The sequence below is a fragment of the Gadus morhua genome, chromosome 12, assembly GCF_902167405.1.
Source record: "Gadus morhua chromosome 12, gadMor3.0, whole genome shotgun sequence".
Lineage (NCBI taxonomy): Eukaryota > Metazoa > Chordata > Actinopteri > Gadiformes > Gadidae > Gadus > Gadus morhua.
This window is the reverse complement of record NC_044059.1, coordinates 15065438-15086406: the sequence shown is the minus strand read 5'-3', so window position 1 is coordinate 15086406 and position 20969 is coordinate 15065438. Positions and strand designations below refer to the sequence as shown.

The following is a 20969-nucleotide window of genomic DNA, read 5'->3' as shown; positions in this document are numbered from 1 at the left end:
ATCCTGTTTCGAAAAGTGCTATACAAATAAAGGTTATTAATATCATAACGGCATCATCTTCCTCAGTAATGGCATTGTTACACAGCAAATAAACAATGTTTCTCATCAGTAAACTGAAGTAGTGTAAACGGCAGCCCTTAACCCAGACACTTTTAGAAGGTATTCTAAAAGTAAAAAAATAAACCTGAATCTTCTTGCGTCCATACTGGCGGTTTGGGCGCCATAGTAACTAGAGGTGTACCGCGGTTCGTAAATGTGGTGTACATAGTGTTAATATGGCGAATGTAAAGGCTTGTTTTGCGATGCGGAATGTAAAACCCGACTCCGTAATCCGCTCAGCAGCTCTCCGTAGGGATGTCGAATACGCAATGCAATTCGCCGCCCCATCTATCTTATATGTTGACTACAAACCATGTAAGCAGTGTTGTAAATAAACTTCCAAAGCATTTCAAATCTTATTCAGTGTTTTATTGGTTCTTAAGGTGCAAAGTAAACAATGTACAAAGTAATTAAGGTGCAAAGTCAAACCGGAGAAGTGATTCAGGAAATGATTTTGTTAGACGACCAATCACAGCCCTTGCCGTCTCCGTTGCGTCGACCAATAGGTCCATGGCGTCGAAGGATAGTTAAAAAATATTGGATGCGCACGTAAGCCCAACTTGACGCTTGATCATTGTGTGTCACAAAAATGGTTCAACGCGCCTAACGCGCCTGTGGCTGCGCTGGATTTAGGAGTCCGAGGTAGGAAACTCAAACGCCACCGTGTTTGGGTGCATGATAGAGCTTAGATCGGATTAGATTAAATAATCTCGGATATAAATAACAATAATCGGGTTAAATAACTTCACATGGTGTGTCTGGTGTGTTTCCAGCATTCGTAGTGTTGATCAGCAGAGATGTAGTCCACCAAGACGTTGAGGTTGCTTAGCAACCAGAGACGCTGTCCATGCAAGTGAATGGAGCGTTCCCTCTTCGTCATAATTATCAAACCAAACATCCTTCACATTCACCGAGCGAACATTATGAAAGTAAAATGCACATTTCTCGCTATTTTTTTTTCCATAAACACATTTTATGGCGTAACTATGTTACTATTTCCACCCAGAATAAAGAAAGATGTCGGCCGTATGCTTCTGTGCAAGCGTCACTACTCTCTGCCAGTGACGTCGGGTCAAGCTCCACGCTGATTGGCTATCGCGGCTAAGCGTCACGCGTTGGAGCGTTGAAGGTTCAATTTTTTGAACTCCGGGCGTTGGTGCGTTGGGCGCGTTACTGCGTTTACGTGCGTAATTACGTGCGTCTGCCGCGTCTAACGCCCCTAACGCAACGCTTCAACGCGTGTAACACGTCTACGCGCCTATACCAATGGTTCCCTATGCAAGAATGCAGATTTCGACGCCCCTAACACGAGTAACGCGGTTGGTGTGGCCGTACCTTAACGCAACGCTTCAACGTGTGTAACGCGTCTACGCGTCTATACCAACCTGGTCTCACAGGAATCCGTGAAATGACTACGGTCGGACGCTTAACTCGAAATCCATGGACACATCACGGAAACACGCCGATTTCCGTGATGTGGCCACGGAATTCTATCCAATGCAAGTTAATGACGCTGATGTTCCGTGGCTCACACACGGATCCCCGTTTCAACGAGCGAGTTGACCACGGGAGCTTAACTCAAAACCCGGGGTGGTCTCACTGAAACACTTAAATTGTCCTTGTTGTGTCCACGGAAGTTGCTCCAATGCAAGTAAATGACAATGATATTCCGTGGCACACACACAGATTCCCGTTTCAATCTGTGTGTGTGCTCCCGTTTCAATCTGTGTGTGCCACATTTGACCACAGCAAGGGCTTAACTCAAAATCCGCGGTGGTCTGACGGAATCACTTCAATTGTCCGTGATGTGGCCCACGGAATTTGCTCCAATGCAAGTAAATGACACTGTTATTCCGTGGCTCACACACGGATATCGGCGTGTTTCCGTGACGACCTTAGTCATTTCACGGATTCCTGTGAGACCATGTTGGTCTATACCAATGGTTCCCTATGCCAAAAAGCCGATTTTCGACGCCCCAAACGCGAGTAACGCGGTTGGTGTGGCCGTACCTTTACGCCCCTAACACGACGCTTCAACGCGTGTAACGCGTCTACGCGTCTATACCAATGGTTCGCTATGCAAAAATGCCGATTTTTTACGCCCCCAAGGTATGGTGTGGCCGTACCTTAAACGGTTACACAACCCCTTTTTTACGTGTACATGGTTAACCGATTTTAAAATAATTAATGATTTAAAAATATATATATATTAAAGTGGGAGTGCAGTCGCTATAGGGGGATTATTTGTTTATCAACCGGGCGAATGCACGATCAGAATGATCACAAAAAGAAAATTTGTCATGTCATATCTAATACAGCGGCCTTACTTCACTCAAATCTATCTACAGTCAAGTATGCATTTAGACATATACGATAAAATATCAATATAATATGTGCAACCTTTTATGTGTGGTTGTTCAAGACACACTGAAGGCATGATGAGTATACCCAAAAAATATTTCTCCTGTAGCTTATTTCTTAAGAATAATTAAATGAACTAGAACTGCAAGCAGTTATGCAGGGGTCCAAGAAATGTGCATTTCGCCGGCACAACGCGAAGCATGTATTCAAAACGCTACCGTGAACCTGTGGATACAAAGGTTTTGACTGTGAGAGGTTCGGTGTGGGAGTTATATCCCCAAACGCGTTTTCAGAACATTCCTTTGGCCAGTTAGGAGATGTACAATTCCCTCGTTTATGGCGGCCCCTAATGGCGACATTTTGTAGAAGATATACAATTTCCTCGTTTATTGCGCCCCCTAATGGCGAAATTTTCAGATTTTTTTATCGAACGACATTAAAGGTTGGGTACGCGATTTGCGAAACGCCAGCAGATTTTGAAAATACACAACTCAAATGGTCCTACCCCCTCTCCTTCAACGCTGACTCTGACTCCACCCATTCCAAGTACCTGGACGCGCAATCATGCACGAGCGCGAACAGAGATGCGCGAGAGCGAGCCAGGCTAGCGTAGGTTTTCGTTTAACAACATGGCACTACATTCAGCTGTAAGTTGCACCCAGTACCGCGGGAAGTAGGGGTGCTGGGGGTGCTGCAACACCCCCTGTCCGAGGCCCTGTCTTATCACAGAAAACGATCATTTCTAAAAACTCCGGCCAAAGTGGAGATTTCTGAAAACACCGGTTATGTGTTGTCGTGTCAACGGGGAGAAACGGGATTTTAGGTTCTGAAGCGTCACATTATGCACCAGGAAATGCTTAACGTCATGTGAGCGCCCGCTGTACCGTATTGGTCCGAATATAAACATAAACCCCATTGTAAGACGACCTATATTTGGAAAAAAGATTTGAAGACCAGATCCGTTTTTTATGAATAAATAAATTGTATTCATTGAAATAATATACGAAAATAAAAAGGCATCGAATAAAACACTGCATTGCCACTAAACAGTAGTGCAAATAGGCCGTGCTGATGTGTACACCAAAGACTATTCCTGACACTCCTCTGCCCCGCTGTGTTCGCTCTGGCTGTGGTCGCTCCGAACTGTTTCGGCCCGTGGCAAAGCGAGTCATCCTCGCTGCTGTCCAAGGCATTTTGAGACGCAGCATTTATTTAATGCTCATATGACCTAGTGCTAAAAAAAGGTTATATGAAAAGTGTGAGGGTAGCGGTGGTGCGCTAAACTTGTTCTGTGAGCAGCTGGATGTGAACGATCGATTTTCAACTGTGCGCGCATGCACTGGTGTAATTGAGCTGCGCTGCTATACATCTTTTTTTATCAATGTAACGAGTTGCGAGTCTAGTGCAGGCTGAGTTTTTTTTTTTTCCAGCACCCCCTGCTGAGAATACGTTCTCGCTGCTATGGTTGGACCAGATGTTATAAACATTAAACGGTCACATAAATCATTACTATTTTTAGAAAATGTATGTTTGTTTCATATAATTGTATTGGAAGTCCTGGTTTTCACTAGGGTTGCCGCGGTGTGGACATTTTCACACCGAGTAATACACTCGTCTCCACACCGGTATTACCGAGTATAAACGGTATAAACTTTGAAACTAGGTCAACCGCCACACAAGCATCGGTTTTTAGACCCTTCTCGTCCTTCAGTTGCCGCCAACGTTCGAAAGCAGCGCCTAGGATTATTCTTGATTTCAGTTTTTCTCTTTCAGCGTTTTTATTATCAATTACTCTCTGAAAAAGAGTTTTCCTTTTTGTCCTCTTTGCTGGTGGTGGTGGGGATGGTGGCGTCTTGTCTGCCATGGAAATTGTCTTCTACTGCTAGGTCCAAATGTGGATTAACTAGTTCCAGTAGCTACCGCAGGATAACAACAAACAGGAGCTTGCTCTGGGTCACGAGCTCTGGGTCACGAGTACTGCACGAAGGGGGGGAGGGGGAGTGCAGTACGACCGTTTGATTGACGTACTTACTGTCCAATGCAACTCGGTGGCAATGGAAATGATTGGCTGGAGTTTTTTCGAGCCCTGCCCGTTCCACAGATGATTGACTTGTTTAATTTTCATGTCAGTACTTCTAACTCAGTGGCTGTAAGCGGGTTATGATAAGGATTTCAAGTAATTTTGCAAAAATGGCCAAAAAAGCAGATCACCTATCCAACCTTTAAGGTTAGCACCAACATCGGTGTAAAATTTGGACTCGATCCGATGTCTAATTTTGGATTTCTTTGGATTTTTGATTTTCCACGTCTAATTTAGCTAATAAACCAATATTCAGAACGCTACCGTTTCGTCGTCGAAGGTCGGATCAAAAAATTGTTCGAATATCTTTTTTGGTGTGCGATGGAAGATGTCGTGTGCAAAGTTTGGTGTCGATCGGGCGAGCAATGTGGGCGGAGTAGCGAAAAGGCAGTCTAGCGGTTTGAGCGAAAAAAAATTATAGACGCAAATGGGCGTGGCCTATGCCAAAAGATGCAGCAGACTCCAGTGCATCTGTGGGTATAACGTTTTTGACTGTGGGAGGTTCGGTGTGGGAGTTATAGCCCCAAACACGTTTTCCTAGGTATAGCGCCACCTAGTGACCGGCAGGTCTGGATTTTGTGGTCTGCGGTCACCTCACGTACCTGGATCTACTCATGCATCCAATCCTTACAAAAACAATAGAGATCCAACCTGTTGGCTTGGACCCCTAATAACGTATCTAACAATATAAACAACAGCATAACATTCCGAGATAACTGATAAATAATCACAAATGCACACAATTAAATTCAAACTTGCTTGTGGGACTTGGGGCTGACAGCAGGAGGCAGCAGGGTTTCTTGCTGAACACAGCAAGAATTTCTTGAAATTCCAGTGAATCAGTCAATTCCCTTTCAAATGAAAGCAGGGACGAGTTCATTCCATCTGTCAACATTGTTGCCCTGGTGCCTTTTTTTTAATCCGATTGACAGCTGAAAAGAGTCTCTGCACAGTACTTGTCGTCATGGGCAATGTGAGGAGGCGGTTCATGTTGGGGAAAATATCACGGGGGCATGCGTTGAGCACTTCTACGAGTGTTTATTTTTTGTTGGTTGTTGGCCTTTGCCTTTCTTTTAAGCTGCTGCACAAACACAGTGTGTTCTGCGTCTTCCACCGGAATGGAAAAGTGTGCGTAGGCGGGCCGGATGAGAGCCTTGTCACCAAAGGTGTCAGACTGTGGCAAGCAGGCAGCAGCGGCTCTCATATGCCGTATGTGTCGGGCTTGAAACAAATGTTCAGCTCCATCATCTGCTTGTCCAGTATGTCATTCCATAATTTAATTTCTGTAGGACAGAGTTTGGCTGTACAGGTATGATTTGCCCAGTAGAGTCAACGTGTGTATTGCAGCCTGTGGGCAGGTAGTCCACATATGGGGTAGAAGCCGCTGATTGGCTGAGAAGCTTTTGCTCAATGCTTTCCTCAGGCTGCTTATTGGATGAACAGCTAGAATGAAAATCACTCACTACTCACTATAGGCCTGGGTCAAAATGGGCGGGCCCGGACCTAAAATGGGTTGGCCCAATGGTAGCGCCGCGGGTGGTCTCAGAGAATGTCTCCTGGAGGTTGTAGCTCATGATAACCTGGTACAGTGCCAGTGCACCACAACAAGCCTTGAATTCAGGATTCTCATAGATCAGAGACAGTTCCGTCTTGAGCTTTGCCTTGTCAGGCGTGGGATATGCATTGACAGTGGCATTCAGAGCATCAGCAGAAAATGAATGGCAGTACCTTTCAAACATATTTCCTTGTACTTATGCCGCGTTTCCACTGAAGGGTGCGGTACGGTTCGGTTCGCCTCAGTCCGGTAGGGAGGGAGCGGTATAGCCCAGCTCAGTTCCGAGGTCGTGTTTCCACCGCCGACAGTACCCTTTATGGTAGGCCGGATGTCGATCGCGGCAGCTACGTAAACATCGTGACATCATAGCAGCGTGACACAGTGTAGCCTGCTCAATAAAAACAATGGAAAAGTTGAACGCGAAGCATTAAACCGTTCCTCACTGCTCCATCAATCTCCCTCTGCACGTCTTCCTCCTCAAGAATGCAGAGGAACTTCTCCACCTCCTTGTTTGCCTAAGCAAGCGTTTCACGCGACATGTTCATTGTAAAGAATAATACCTCGAGGCTACTGTTTGTTTGTTTTTATCCCCACATCGCCCGGAAGTGACGATGAGTAAGATTTAAAAATAAACTAATAGCCTAATGTTACTGCAACGCTTTTGAAGTGCCATCCGCAACACTCGTCATATGATGTCAGGCTAATTAGAATAGCCTATGTCCAATGGAAACACCAACTCTGCATTGTCAAAAATTTCAAAGGACAAATTCGACATTATAGGGAAGTTATTTCTTCCATATTTGATTTGAACAATCTAACAACAATTTAACAACAGGCTTAGCGAGTGCATTGCAAAAACATGAAAAGTAGAAATACAAGTCATCAATCAAGCAGACCTTCGATTTGGACCTTGGCCCGACGATGTGTGCAAATCTCTCAATAACAACACTTTTTAAATCAGATATTTCTCAATAACAGCGGTTTAAATCAGGTATGAAATCAGGTATACAATTTTAATACCTGCTGAAATAAATAAATGAATAGGCTTCAATGCCGAAAGATACAGGCGGAGTAATTCGATTTTAAACAACAGTCCTAGAATATGATCATGGGGCAGACTACTTTACGACCATATGGGCGTCTTATGCGTGGATTGCAATTCTTATTGCAGCTTGCAGAGTTATGCGAGAAACATACGGAGGGACGCGGTCGTTGAGTTCCCCTGCCCCACATTGCATGACTTGTTAAACTCAACTAGAATCACCACCATCAATTTGATATCAACAGAACAAAAATAGTCGGAAGGCCTACAGAAACTATAGATAGTTAATGTGACAATCACATTATTAAAAATAAACTTGGAGCAATGATTTATTGAGGAACTATTCTTTTTGGGAGCATGCTTTTGCAGGGAGTTCGCCGCCCTACCTGTCCATATGGACGGCACGCGCCTGTGTGTCTGCGTGGAGACGTCCGTAGTTTCATCAGCTTGGATGGCCAGATAGCTAGCTGACTTTACCTCCACATTCCTTTCCTGTGCGACCGCTAGCATACATTCCAAAAGCTTGTTCCGCAACGTCTTGGATGTCCCCTTGAACACCGTGGCATTTTTCAGGGTTTGTGGAGGACTTTCCCCCCTTTGTAGAAATTTGGTTAATTATTAATTTTGGTCTTGGAGGTCCTGATTGTTTCATGCCAATTTGTCTGAATTGGATCGTCGACTAAAAGGCACTTATTTCAGAGACGCAAAGGAATTGCACACATTAGCAGCCATGTTAAAATTAGCAAGTGACTTGATCGAAGATATCCCTTCGCGCTCTTTGCTCGTGTGACGCAATAGCGTTAGGGCGAGTCCCAAATCCCCATTGAAAATGCATTGAAGGTCATGTTAAGGTTTTAACATGACAGTCACTGGGAGAATGCTTGGGCGATTTTCCACGTCAATGAATTCGCCCAGAGAGGCGGGACAATTTGAAAAGCGACTTGAATCTGACAATTCTGATCGGACAATGACAAATAATATGTCTAGAACACTGATAATTACTTTTGCTGTGATAGAATTTGTCAGAAAAAAAATCCTTTCTCCCAATTGGCCGTGCTTCGCCCAAATCGCCCCTATACATCATCCGCCCCTGCACCATATTATACTTTATACTACATACTTTACCACATACTGAACGATATACAACAACTAATAATAATAATAATAATAAAAATAATGGATTAATTTATATAGTGCTTTTCTAGACACTCAGAGGCTTTACAGTAAAGGGGGGGGACCTCACTCACCCCCACCAGTTTGTAGCACCCACTTGGGTGATTCACTGCCGCCAATCTGCGCCAGAGGGAATTAATGAGTCAGCCAATTATACAGGAGGATGATTAGGAGGCCAGATTGTATGAGCCTGGTTGGGCAGTTTTAAACAGGACACCGGGGAAACCCCTACTCTTTGCGATATGGGATCTTTTATGACATCAGCGAGTCAGGACCTCAGTTTTGTGTCTCCTCGGAAGGACAGAACTGCATACTATCATATAATATAATTTATTCTACATACTATACACCCAAACTATTTTTCATGCTATACAATATACTACATTCTCTATTATATTCTATGTACTATACTATATAATACACACTATACCACATACTATACGATGTACTACATACTATACCAAATATTATAATATATATACTGTATGCTATAGCCCAAACTATACTTATGCTATACTATACTACATACTGTACCACATACTATATCACATGCTATTCTGCCTATACACATGGATCACATAAAGCAAGAGGTTTGATTGGAAGCTTGTCCATGACTGGGAGTGGCGGGTTTTGACCTCCTGTGTCGGGGCGTGTGTGTTTCCTGTGTAGACAGCGACAGCGAGATCTCCAGTGGGACAGGAGACGTTTCAAAGGACTGTCCGGAGAAGATTCTGGAGCTATGGGGAGGAATGCTGAGCAGATGGTGAGGGATGGGCGAGAGACAGAGACAGAGTGAGGGAGAGAGACAGAGACTGAGTGATGGAGAGAGAGAGAGGGAGGGACATAGACACTATTAATTGTGATTAATAACCTGACAATATTAATCACAGTATACTCGGGTTCTCGTGTAGCCGTAATTACCTCAAGCAATTCTAATTACTATTTGATTACTACATGATTACCCAGTTTTCTGAGCCCCTCTTATCGGATTCTACAGTGTAGAAACTATAAATTATGAATAGAAATTATTTTATCTGTTGGTCTTTTCTTGTGTGCTGTTATATCCATTCATATTTCAGTTCTTGAAATGCTCCAGGCATGATATAAGATCTTCTGATTTGTTGTGTGTGTGTGTGTGTGTGTGTGTGTGTGTGTGTGTGTGTGTGTGTGTGTGTGTGTGTGTGTGTGTGTGTGTGTGTGTGTGTGTGTGTGTGTGTGTGTGTGTGTGTGTGTGTGTGTGTGCGTGTGTGTGTGTGTACCAGGCATTGTAACCTGGCCATCCGTCCAAAGGGCCTGGGGTCCCTAGTGAGGGCAGGGGTCCCCGAGGCTCTGAGGGCTGAGGTCTGGCAGCTCCTAGCGGGCTGCCCAAGCGAACTCACCCTTCTGGAGGAGTACCGCACACTCATCACCAAGGTAACACACACGCACGCACACAGCCTGCCAGAATTGACACACATATAGAGCCACACACACACACAGTTTATACCCACTCCTCTCTCGTCATGACTTGGATGAGACTATATTGGTTCTCTGGGGTTGAAGAGTATATTGGCTCCAGAGCAGTGAGACTGCAGGAGCTTCTCAAGATGTCAATAATGAGGGAGTGTTTTCAGGACGTTTGTTAGGTATGCGGACGGTCCACGCATGGACATGGAATTTATAATCTGCGTTTTGCAGTAACATGGCTATAGACAGCGGTTTGCGCACTCTGCTTGTGGAGCTTCAAAGATACAGAGATGCACGCGGCGAATAGACATATGAACCCTGCGCGACTACTGGGATTACGGCATTCTTGGTGTGCGCGGTCAAGCACGATGACAACATTAGAGTCTGCCAGAGCTTCTGTTTGTCTCTGTACCGTGTGTGTGTGTGTGTGTTTGTGTGTGTCAGTATACTGTAATACTATGTTAGTACTGTAGTACTATGTCAAACTGCTAGAGGTGCTGTTGACCCTGCACCGTGTGTGTCAGTACAACTGTGGTACTATGTTAGTACTTTAGTACTATGTCAGAATGCAAGAGGTGCTGTTGACGCTGCACTGTGTGTTATTATATACTGTTGCACTGTTAGTACCTTAGTAGTAAGTCTGGTAGAGGTCCTGTTTGTCCCTGGCCCCTGCCAGGTTTAGTCATGTGTCTGGACCCCCATATCTATTGCAACATATGCATTGATTATGTATGCTAATAGGAGTCCTATTTATTTTTTACTTTGCTTGCCTCCGTGATTTTCTATGAGAAAGTAATTTGGATATAAACTCTATGAAGTGGGTTTTGGTGACTTTGGTCCGAGGTGTTTCAGATCTATATATCTGTATGTTTCTCCCTGGGCTGTATTTTTTTTCTTCATCACTGTCAGACCAAACTGAATCAAAATTGCCTTGCAATATCATTGTGTCATAAACATTTATGCTTACACGTGTCACACGCACACAATTGGTACACACACACACACACACACACACACACACACACACAAACACAAACACACACACACACACACACACACAGCACATTTCTCCCATTGGCTACGGTTATGGTCCTATGTCGGCCTTGAAGGAAACGTATATGTATAAAATACAATGTATTTCATAAGGCTGGGGGTAAACGATTATTTATCAAACGATTAATCGGGCGATTATTTTATCGATTAGTCGACTAATCGAATGACTAATTGGACGATTATCTATTTTTCTGTTGCTCGATTAATAAAAACCATAATGTATCTCAAATAAATACCAAAAAAATCGTAATAATATACTTTGTTTAATACGGAACCCGTAAATGGACATGAAAAAAATGTGTGCGTATACTCTCTTGCGCTCCGCCTCCAGGAGGAGGCGGAGCGCAAGAGAGTAGCAGAGGTGATACGTTCCCTCCAGGTCCGATGGTCTCTCGGGGGCATGACCCTTCACTTTGACCGACAGTGAGTCTGCTTATAGGTCGGAATATGATGGAATGAAGCGGCCACCGATTCTTGACAGGCTGGGTACTTTATTCTTACACACAACCGGACTCGTTCATGACTTCACTAGACTTACACGCACGCTATCGCTCGCTCTCCTCGCTCGTCCACCTACTCGCTGACGACACACACACACACACACACACACACACACACACACACACACACACACACACACACACACACACACACACACACACACACACACACACACACACACACTGCCAGTGATATGCGCACGATATTTCCCCATGCTCATGAGATACTTTCTCGTGCGCACGAGATACTTTCTCGTGCGCACGAGATACTTTCTCGTTTGAGATGCTCCAACATTGCTGTCGTGCTCTTGTGATATGCCAACTCCATTTGGCAAAGAGTGCAAATCACAACACCTTTCCGTTTAGGACTTAACTTGGAAGTAGGTCCATACCTTTGATGATTTTGTGCGCGGACATTTTCCTTTATTGTGACTTTCGTCCATTTAAATTCTTACCAGAAATTTGACGTCGAAGAATTTTTGACGTTGACACGTCGACATCATCGACGCATCGCTACAGCTCTAGTATTTCACCTCATGGGCAGCTCCATTGAGCTGACCTCCTACTGGAGATCACCTGCAGAGTCGACAGGAGATTCTCCATAATCAGCGATTAATGGATTGGTTTGTTAAAGGGGAGGGGGGAAAAACAGCAGTGTGGAAAACATAATGGGAGGGGCTTGCTTTGAGTTGGGGCATGTTGGAGATGGGAGGGGGCTTGGCATGCATGGGAGATTTTTTCAAAGATGATCTAATGGTGTGATACAGATGTCTCGGACACCAGCCTTCCGAGTTGCACTTGTGACATCATTACCGGTCTCGGAGCACTTGTAGCGTCCCCGTTTGTCTTAGTGATTGTGTCATGAAATTGCCTATTCGTTGGTTAATGTTAGCTAGAGCCCGATCGGTAAAGGGTTTTTAAGGCCGATACTAGGGATGGGCCTGAGGAATCGATTACTCGAGTACTCCTAGTTACAAATAAACTCGGTTGGTGGACAGGCAAACTCGAGTTTGCATAATACACACACAAAAACAAAGTTTTCTGAAGCAAATGTATACATTTTCTGTGCGGCGCCACTAATGCATGCTGTGGGCACAAAGAAAATGAAATGTATACAATTTCTGTGTGGCGCGTGCCGTGCCGCGCGCAGGCACGCCAGAATTAAAAAAGTTAAGAGATGGCGGTTAAAGCAAAGCGCAGCGAAGTATTGAAATACTTTAAAGAAATAGGAGATCATAGGGTGAAATGTAAAATATGCCAAGCGAAATCGAGCTACCAGAGTTCTACAAGTAGGCTACTATGCGGCAACATATGCTCCTGAAACACAACTGTGAGTTCGGGAAAGCAGACCCGCAGCAACCAAGTGTGTCGGCTATTTTCACCACCGCAAGACGCAGCTATCCCGGCCGTGTAGAGAAGATCACAACGCTGAGTATTTCCATAGTACATTTGCTGCCGTTTTATTTGCAGCTTTAGATTATTTGCAATGGTTAGGCTACTTGTTTCGTTTTTTTTTTTTTTTAACCGTTACAGGCCTTGGTTCGACGTGATTTAAATTGTGAGACGCATATTTATTTTTGTAAGGAAAATGTGTTTTGAACGTTTGCAAAAATAAATAATGAATACTCTGATAACTCTGACTGTTTTAATGCAGAATAAGCATTACATGTTTGGTTGGTAATATTGCCGTTCATCATTAGGCCTATTCCTGCTGCAGATGCGTTGCATTCTAAAAATTGATTTGATTAAACTCGATTGATCCTCGAGGAATTCCTTCGATCACTCGAGTTTGGAATTTACTACTCGTGCCCATCCCTAGCCGATACCGATACAAATATCTGGTGATTTAAAAATCAGATATTCCGATATATCGGTCGATATATATTTAAAAAAGATATTCCAGAAACGCGTTACAAAACATAAACAGATTTCCCTAACATTGGTTATTTGTAATTATTTATGAGTCCTCACTAAAAATAATAAGGTAATGCAGTTTAAAAATAAGCTTTATTTGATCGTTTTATTGTCACAACAGAAAAGAACATCAAAATATATTAAAGTTCACGCGGCACATGCTGCTGCAAATGATTGTAAAACTTAGTTTTCCAAATAACGGGCCAGGGATATTAAAGAAATGCATCTTCAGGCACATTATCAAGAGTTAAACCAACAGTCAGTCAACTATACTGTAACAACTAACGTTGGCTAAATCTGTTTCACTCTCAGCTAGCATGTAACAGCAGCAAAACTGGACATGGTAGTCATGAATTTTGTCATGCTTATTGACTTTAGAGAACTGATGGGGATTTTCTTTTAATTGTTATTCAAGCAATGTTTGTCTCGTGACAGTTGCCAACTTACCATGAACACACTTCACCATGATCTCCTTCAATATCACTCTGCCTGACTCTGGCTGGATAAGCTGGTTGTAGGGTTTGTGGCGTTAGAGCGCCTTCTGGTGGAAAAACTATGCAACGCCAACACTCGTAACATGGTTGAAGGATCTTTCGTCCGTTTTTATTTTATTTTTTTAAATATATTAATTAATCGGACATTATAAATGCCGATACTGATACTTGGAAAATGCCTAATATCGGCCGATAATATTGGCCCGCCGATAAACCGGTCAGGACCCCAATGTTAGCTACATTAGCTTCTTTAGTAAACCAGCTCAAAAACACAACTTTACATTGTATTGCACACACATCAAGACTGGCTTTTTTGTTGAGAGCGTCATCATTGAACTTAGTATACGCTCAGAACTCCGAGGGGGCCTGACCAAAAGGGGCAGTTCTTCGTGAAATGCCGCAAGAAAGCTGGGAGATTACACCACTCGTAACTTGGAATGCTGGTGTCCGAGGCATCTGGATCACACCATTAGCTTAGTGGGGATGGGTAGGCGGAGCTCATTTAATTCCCTGTCACCTTCTCTAAACTCCCAGGAATGCTCTGTTTCTGCTCCGCTGGTTTATCTCCTTCACACTGGAAGGTCATCCAGATGCAATCTCAGAAAGATCTCCAATACTCAGTCTCTTTTGCTTATTCCCTCGCTCTTGTTATCCCAACTATTATAAGGGATTGTAATTTATATTCCTATGAGCTTGACTCGCTCTCTCATATTCTTATATTCTCTCTGATCTTCTCTCGCATACACTCTATCAAGCAATTTCTCTGACTTATCTCCCTTTTCTCCCTTCACGTTATTTTATATTCTCTCGATTGTATCATTGTGTATATTTTAAGCATTGAGTATTATAAGCATGTGTTAAAAAGCGTGTGTTTTATATTATTTTCAGGCATTTTACACAAAGTATAGAATTTAAACAGTGTTAGCTTGAATTAGTCCTTGCCAAAATAAAAACATCAATGTGATAAGAGTTTGCTTCTAAAAGAAGATCAACGAGATATGGGGGATATGGAGTGAGAGTAAAAGGGTGAAAGGGAGAGAGAATATGGTTGGCAAAGGGTGGGATGGAGAAAGGCTATGGGGAGGGGCTTGGGTCTAGTTAATAGTAAATGGACTGTGAGATTGAAGTGTGGTAAATAGGAAACATGTCCAAATTTAGCTGTCGGGGAAAAAGAGAGGGAGGTAAAGAGAGAGAAAGCTGAATAATGTGTCACAGAACCTGAGGTGCAGCCGGTCAGGGAGAGGGAGGGAGGGAGGGAGAGAGAGAGGGAGGGAGGGAGAGAGAGCCTGCCTTCGATGCAACGCGGCACCGAGACGCTACGTCCTCTCTTCTCCTTTCGCTCTCTCTCTGCTTCTCTCCTCTATTCTCTCCTCTTTGCAGACTAAGCGCTTCTGTTCACCAGCACAGTCACCGCTCTGCTCTGCATGGACTCGCCGCGTTAATCTGATCTCTGCGGTGGGACTGGGATATGGAGGGGTTGGGGGGGCGGGGTGGCTTACGGACGTGACCCTTTTCAGTCTGTAGGATTTTTGTAATCACCCCACTCTTGACGGAGAGACGGATGGAGAGAGAGGGAAAAGGAGACGAGAGAGAGGGTACATTTCTCCGCTCTCTCTAATACCTAAAGAAGACCGTCAGACTTTGAATGGACCAGGAAGGCGCCCTCAGGCGATCCTCTCCAGTAAACACACTCCAGACAAACACCTCTACCGGGTGTCGGACGGTGCCTGCGGGACGGACAACTAGATGGGATAAACACGCAGAATGCCAAATGATCTTGATTACCTGTGCTGGTATCTACAGGGGTGAGGAGAGACAGTGAGAGGAGCTCTTGTTATTGTACCCCAGCGGCCTCTCCCTTCAATGAAATTCACCTGCACGCTATCTACACACCAATTCAACGTCGTCGCTTTATATCCGGCCACATACACAACTTTTTTTGCCTACTCTACTGGATTTCCTCCTAACCCTTTTCCAGGTTTTGGTGACCAATGTCACAGCCCCTGACGTTGGACAGGTGAACAGTTTCAGGGCACGCAGGAAACAAGATCTGAACAATTGTAACCAATGAGAATGTGTCTGGTTGAACCTTCTTGTCTCCAGCCTGTAAACTCAGCCTCCGCCCCTGCGCCCCTCCCTTTAACAGAGCTTGCTGTGTGTGATGACATTATCAGCGGCTGCAATCTGCGTGTTGTTGTAGCCCGTGTCTGTGTTTGGATTCTGACAATAGAAAGGGCGTACACAGTCCCGGCGACACTGTTCTGTCAGCCATCAAAACAAGCGCACACATGGGCTGGGGCCGTGACACGGTAAGGGCAGCGGCCATGGCTCGGTGTCTGCTCAATGGGATGTTTAACCTCCATGCAGGGACTCGTATGGATTCAGCCAGTCACTAAGGAATGGTCATCACACCATCAGTATTTCCAGTTGAGTCCAGTTAAGTGTGTGCAAACGCACCCAAATTCAGGGTCTCCACATTTGCTTGGGATTCATATCGCGACCATTTGTGTGTGTTGGATCCCTGACTGCTCCTCGGGCCAGGTTTCATCTCACTCGTCCTCCTGGTAAGCGCAGCGTGGTTCCTCTGATCCTCCCGCCAGCTGTCCTCGTTAGGCCCAGGAAGATGTTGCATCAGATGGGCAGAAAGACAAGAAGCAGGCACCCTGCCTGCATGACGGAATAAGAACCGACAGAAGTGCTAACGCCAGCTCCTTCTGCACTCTCGTCGTGCCGGGGGAAGACTGCTTGCTATGTTTCTCCCAATTCTCCTCTTCCTCCTCACTGGCAAACTACTCCCCACACTCAGAGCATGACTGATGGGGAAAGGAGAGGCGTGACGGTTGCCCCTCGCTTCCAGAGGCTCTATTGATTTGCCGCCAGGCGGTGTGACATGAAAGTGAGCAAGACAGTCTTTTCGAGAGAGAGAGAGAGAGAGAGAGAGAGAGAGAGAGAGAGAGAGAGAGAGAGAGAGAGAGAGAGAGAGAGAGAGAGAGAGAGAGAGAGAGAGAGAGAGAGAGAGAGAGAGAGAGAGAGAGAGAGAGAGAGAGAGAGAGAGAGAGAGAGAATTGTGGGTGGTACGACCCCCCCCCCCCCGTACGTTGCCCAGAGCCATGAATTACTCCAAACTGAGCACGGACCCGGCGTCTGCTGCTAACGGAAGCCTGGTAGATGGGCTCCCAGGCCAGGCTTTCAACTTCTCCTGCCCCCTGGGCTTGGGCCAAAACGAGCCACTGGAGGCCTGTGTCCTGGAGACGGTGGTCATTGTCCTGATGACGGTGCTCATCATCGCCGGAAACCTGACGGTCATCTTTGTGTTCCACTGTGCCCCGCTGCTACACCACTACACCACCAGCTACTTCATCCAGACCATGGCCTACGCCGACCTGCTGGTGGGGCTGAGCTGTCTGGTGCCCACACTGTCCCTGCTCCACTACCCTGCCAGCGTCCAGGAGCCCCTCGCCTGCCAGGCCTTCAGCTACGTCATCTCTGTCCTCAAGAGCGTGTCTATGGCCTGCCTGGCCTGCATCAGCGGGGACCGCTACCTTGCCATCACCAAGCCACTGTCCTACAACCAGCTGGTGACTCCTTGCCGCTTGCGCTGCTGCATCGCCCTCATCTGGCTCTATTCCAGCCTGATCTTCCTGCCCTCCTTCTTTGGCTGGGGCAAGCCCGGCTACCACGGCGACATCTTTGAGTGGTGTGCCCGCTCATGGCCCACCTCGGCCCTCTTCACAGGCTTCGTGGTGTGCCTGTTGTACGCGCCGGCTGCCCTCGTGGTCTGCTTCACCTACTACCACATCTTCCGCATCTGCCAGCAGCACAACCGAGAGATCAGCGAGCGCCGGGCCAGGTTCCCCAGCCAGGAGATGGAGGCCGTAGAGCGGGGAGGCAGTGGGGGGAGCCAGGGGGGGCACGGGCCCGACCGGAGCTACGCCATGGTCCTCTTCCGTATCACCAGCGTCTTCTACATGCTATGGCTGCCCTACATCATCTACTTCCTGCTGGAGAGCTCCCATTTGCTGGACAGCCCCGCCCTCTCCTTCATCACAACTTGGCTGGCCATTAGCAATAGCTTCTGCAACTGCGTTATCTACAGCTTGTCCAATAGCGTGTTCCGCCTGGGCATGCGCAGCCTGTCGCAGACCATTTGTTCCTTTAGCCACTGCTCAGCGGACGACCGGGACTTTAGACAGCCCAAGCCCAGGAAGAGATCCAACTCCTGCTCCATTTGAAAGAGGGATCCTCAACGGATGACTTTTCTTGAACCTGCAAATAACAAACTATCTGGCGCTGGGGAATGTTGAGCAGTGAGTTGTTCAGGGCTGAACCTGATGAACAGTATTCTTGTTGTGATAGTCTTAGTGGACATTGGCAAGACTGTTGTCATGTTTAACAGGGATTTATTTGCATCAAGAGCTCATGAAGATAGATAGATCCTTTAATAATCCTTTACAGGAAATTACAGAAGCATATGTAGTGTCCAAACAGGCGGGAGACAGAAACTCTGTGGCTCCCTTTAATCTGCGGTGTTGCTTTTTTAGTTAGAACCCCCACATAGAAACTAGTTGCAGCATGGCTGTCGTCTAATGCTCAATTCTCCCTCGGTGTCCTCTGCTAGCCCATAGGAAGTCACCACCGTAAATTGTGAAAGATTCACAAACATTGCCATTAAATCGTCAAATGAGACCACACGATTAATTGTATGTTGATTTTGGTAGAAGATTGATGTGGGTGATGTTGAAGTTTTTCTATATCATTTTTTAGATTGAATCTAAATTGCCCTGCAACAGCAAGTTTGCATTCTCCCTATGATTAGCATTAGCCTACAGGTCCTTATTAACACACATTCCCCTGGCGTAACAAGGTAATAAATCGTTTACAACCACATTGGCGTTTCAACTGTACAAGCACAAGTGAGGTAAACCGTTTCCTTACTGTTAGAGAGCAGATGGTGTTTGTGGCTATGACTGTTGTTTCCTAATGGAAGTAAGCACTGCTCTACTCTTGGAGGACTGGTCCCCCAGCAGGTCTGCTTGGTTCAGGGTCCGTCTACTCGTATTGAGGCAGAAGTCCCTGGGTGGTGGTGGTAAGGGGCGGGTGTTGGTAGGGGTTGGTCGGTAAGATTTTGGGGCTAAAGAAGAGCCTGTTAGAAAAGATTCAGGGAAAGTGTGATTTAGTGTGTGTTAGTGGCAGCTTTGGGTATCTTAGGGAAAACAAAAGGGTGTAGAGGTTAGCTGGGTCAAATCAGCGTGGGGCTTGGCTCGATGTTTCTTTGTGTATCACTTTCCGTAGACATTGTAATTCGAGGCCGGCCTCGCATGTCTGGTTTTTATACTATATCCAATTAATCAGCACTAGAAGATTATTTGGATTTGGTCAATTCTATTCTATTGAAAAGGTGGGTAGTTGTGCTCCTTGTCCTGTACTGCTCCTCCATATTTGTTTCTATCCTTAACTCGCTTACGTGCCAAGACTGTTACCAGGTCACCAGGGGTCTGTAGGACACGCCACGGCCCGCCCACGCCATGCCGTCATGTGGCGTTCAGAAGATTTAGGTGTCGTAAAGATTGCCTTTGGATCTGATCTGTTAGCATCCAACCGGCTCCTTAGTTGGACATATTCATATTCATCAAGATAGGGCTATCTGATTGTTTAAGGTTAAGTCAAATCTAAATTTGAATAATTTTGAAATTTCCTTTATTCCTGTATTTTCGTCGATCTTTTGGGATGCTTTCTGTTTGGCAAGAAACAGAAATGGTTGAAGTAACAAGGCTTATATTGAGACTATTGAAGTCATTAAATTGTACCATTTTGGGGAAATGGTCCTCTCCTGGGTCCATTCCAGATTATTCTTTTTAAACTGTATGTGCGTAACAATGTTGATTCATGATTTTTTTTGTCCGTGAGCTAATGGAAAGAAAAGTATCCCTGGAGGAAATCCATTATTTAGTTCAGAAAGAAAAAGAAGTGTGTATTTTGTTCCATCTCTCTCTTGCTGGTCCGTGGCTTCAGAGTTTGATGAGGTCTCACAACCTTATCCTAGTCCAACCATATTCTACAAGCTTACTTTTACCATTCCTACCCTTCCTTCCTCTCGTTTTTTATTCATCAGCATTTAATGTACGTTTAGAGTTCTCGTGGACAATAGAGAGAAATGCAAAGGTTGGTATCTAAGCACTGTGTCGTCAGATAATAGAGGCAAACTAGTGATATTAAAGATCGCATATAGGCATATAGCCCAGGCATTGCAGCTACCAAAATAACATTGGAACATACGTGTGTGTGTGTGTGTGTGTGTGTGTGTGTGTGTGTGTGTGTGTGTGTGTGTGTGTGTGTGTGTGTGTGTGTGTGTGTGTGTGTGTGTGTGTGTGTGTGTGTGTGTGTGTGTGTACAGTCTGTATGTTTATGTATATATGTATATGTGCATGTATATGTAGGCCTGTCACGATAACAAATTTTTCTGGGCGATTAATTGCCCCAGAAATTATTGCGATAAGCGATAATATTGCAGTTTTTCAACTAATATAATGATAATTGCATAATAATGCAGGTACACCCTTTCGAGGATCAATAAACTTTTATTTTTAAAGAATAATGAAACTGGACGTCTGGAAGACGTTTCAAATATCCAGAATAAATTAACAAAACAAACAAAAACAATAAATAAAATGGACTCTATTTTAACAAACAAAAAAAAACATGCTCGAGGGGGTTTACTCGTTGTGCCCTGTTATTATGAGCCCGAGCCCGATTTGAACCCGACAATTTTTACTTAGGCCTACTCTGCTAAATATATATAATATATATAAATATATATAATGTATAGAATGCAGGTCATTATCGTGAAAATAAGCCCCGACAGGGCGAACAGGACATGGACGCGCAGCGGAGTTGTCTTGCTTCGCCCTGAAGGTGCTTTTTTTTTTATAATGACCGGCGACGTTCTATACATTATCCCGCTTATTACACGGTTACTTGCCAAAACGAAAAAATAACTTCACACTGTGTGTCTTTTTACAATTTATTCGTTAGCAGTATTCGTAGTGCTGATCAGCAGAGAAATAGTCCGCCAAAAAAGTTGACGTTGCTTAGCAACCGAAGACACTGGGGTTGACAAGTTACCGGACTACTATCTATGCAGGTGAACGGAGCGTTCCACGGCATTGAGAACACCCGTGTAATAAAGGCCTTTTAATATTTCTGTTTATGGCATAGACTTCTTCTCAGATTAGGCCAATAAAGCAATGATTTA

The 20969-nt window shown here is 44.9% G+C and overlaps 2 protein-coding genes across 12 annotated transcripts in view; both read left to right on the top strand.

The window, feature by feature from the left end:
- The window catches only part of rabgap1l (RAB GTPase activating protein 1-like), a 160566-nt gene that overhangs the window by 65829 nt on the left and 73768 nt on the right, over positions 1–20969 (top strand). For all 11 annotated transcript variants that reach the window (XM_030372873.1, XM_030372870.1, XM_030372868.1 and 8 more), the window contains 2 exons: positions 8980–9073; positions 9573–9723. In XM_030372873.1, coding sequence (XP_030228733.1) covers positions 8980–9073; positions 9573–9723 — 245 coding nt within the window. The remainder of the gene's footprint in view (positions 1–8979; positions 9074–9572; positions 9724–20969) is intronic.
- On the top strand, positions 16747–20406 carry gpr52 (G protein-coupled receptor 52). The gene has a single exon (XM_030372875.1). The coding sequence runs from the start codon at positions 16828–16830 to the stop codon at positions 17947–17949; it is 1122 nt and encodes a 373-aa protein (XP_030228735.1). The 5' UTR covers positions 16747–16827; the 3' UTR covers positions 17950–20406.

What these genes read in the sequence shown, in the direction of transcription:
- gpr52 (XM_030372875.1), top strand. Translation starts at nt 16,828, where the DNA reads ATGAATTACTCCAAACTGAGCACGGACCCGGCGTCTGCTGCTAACGGA.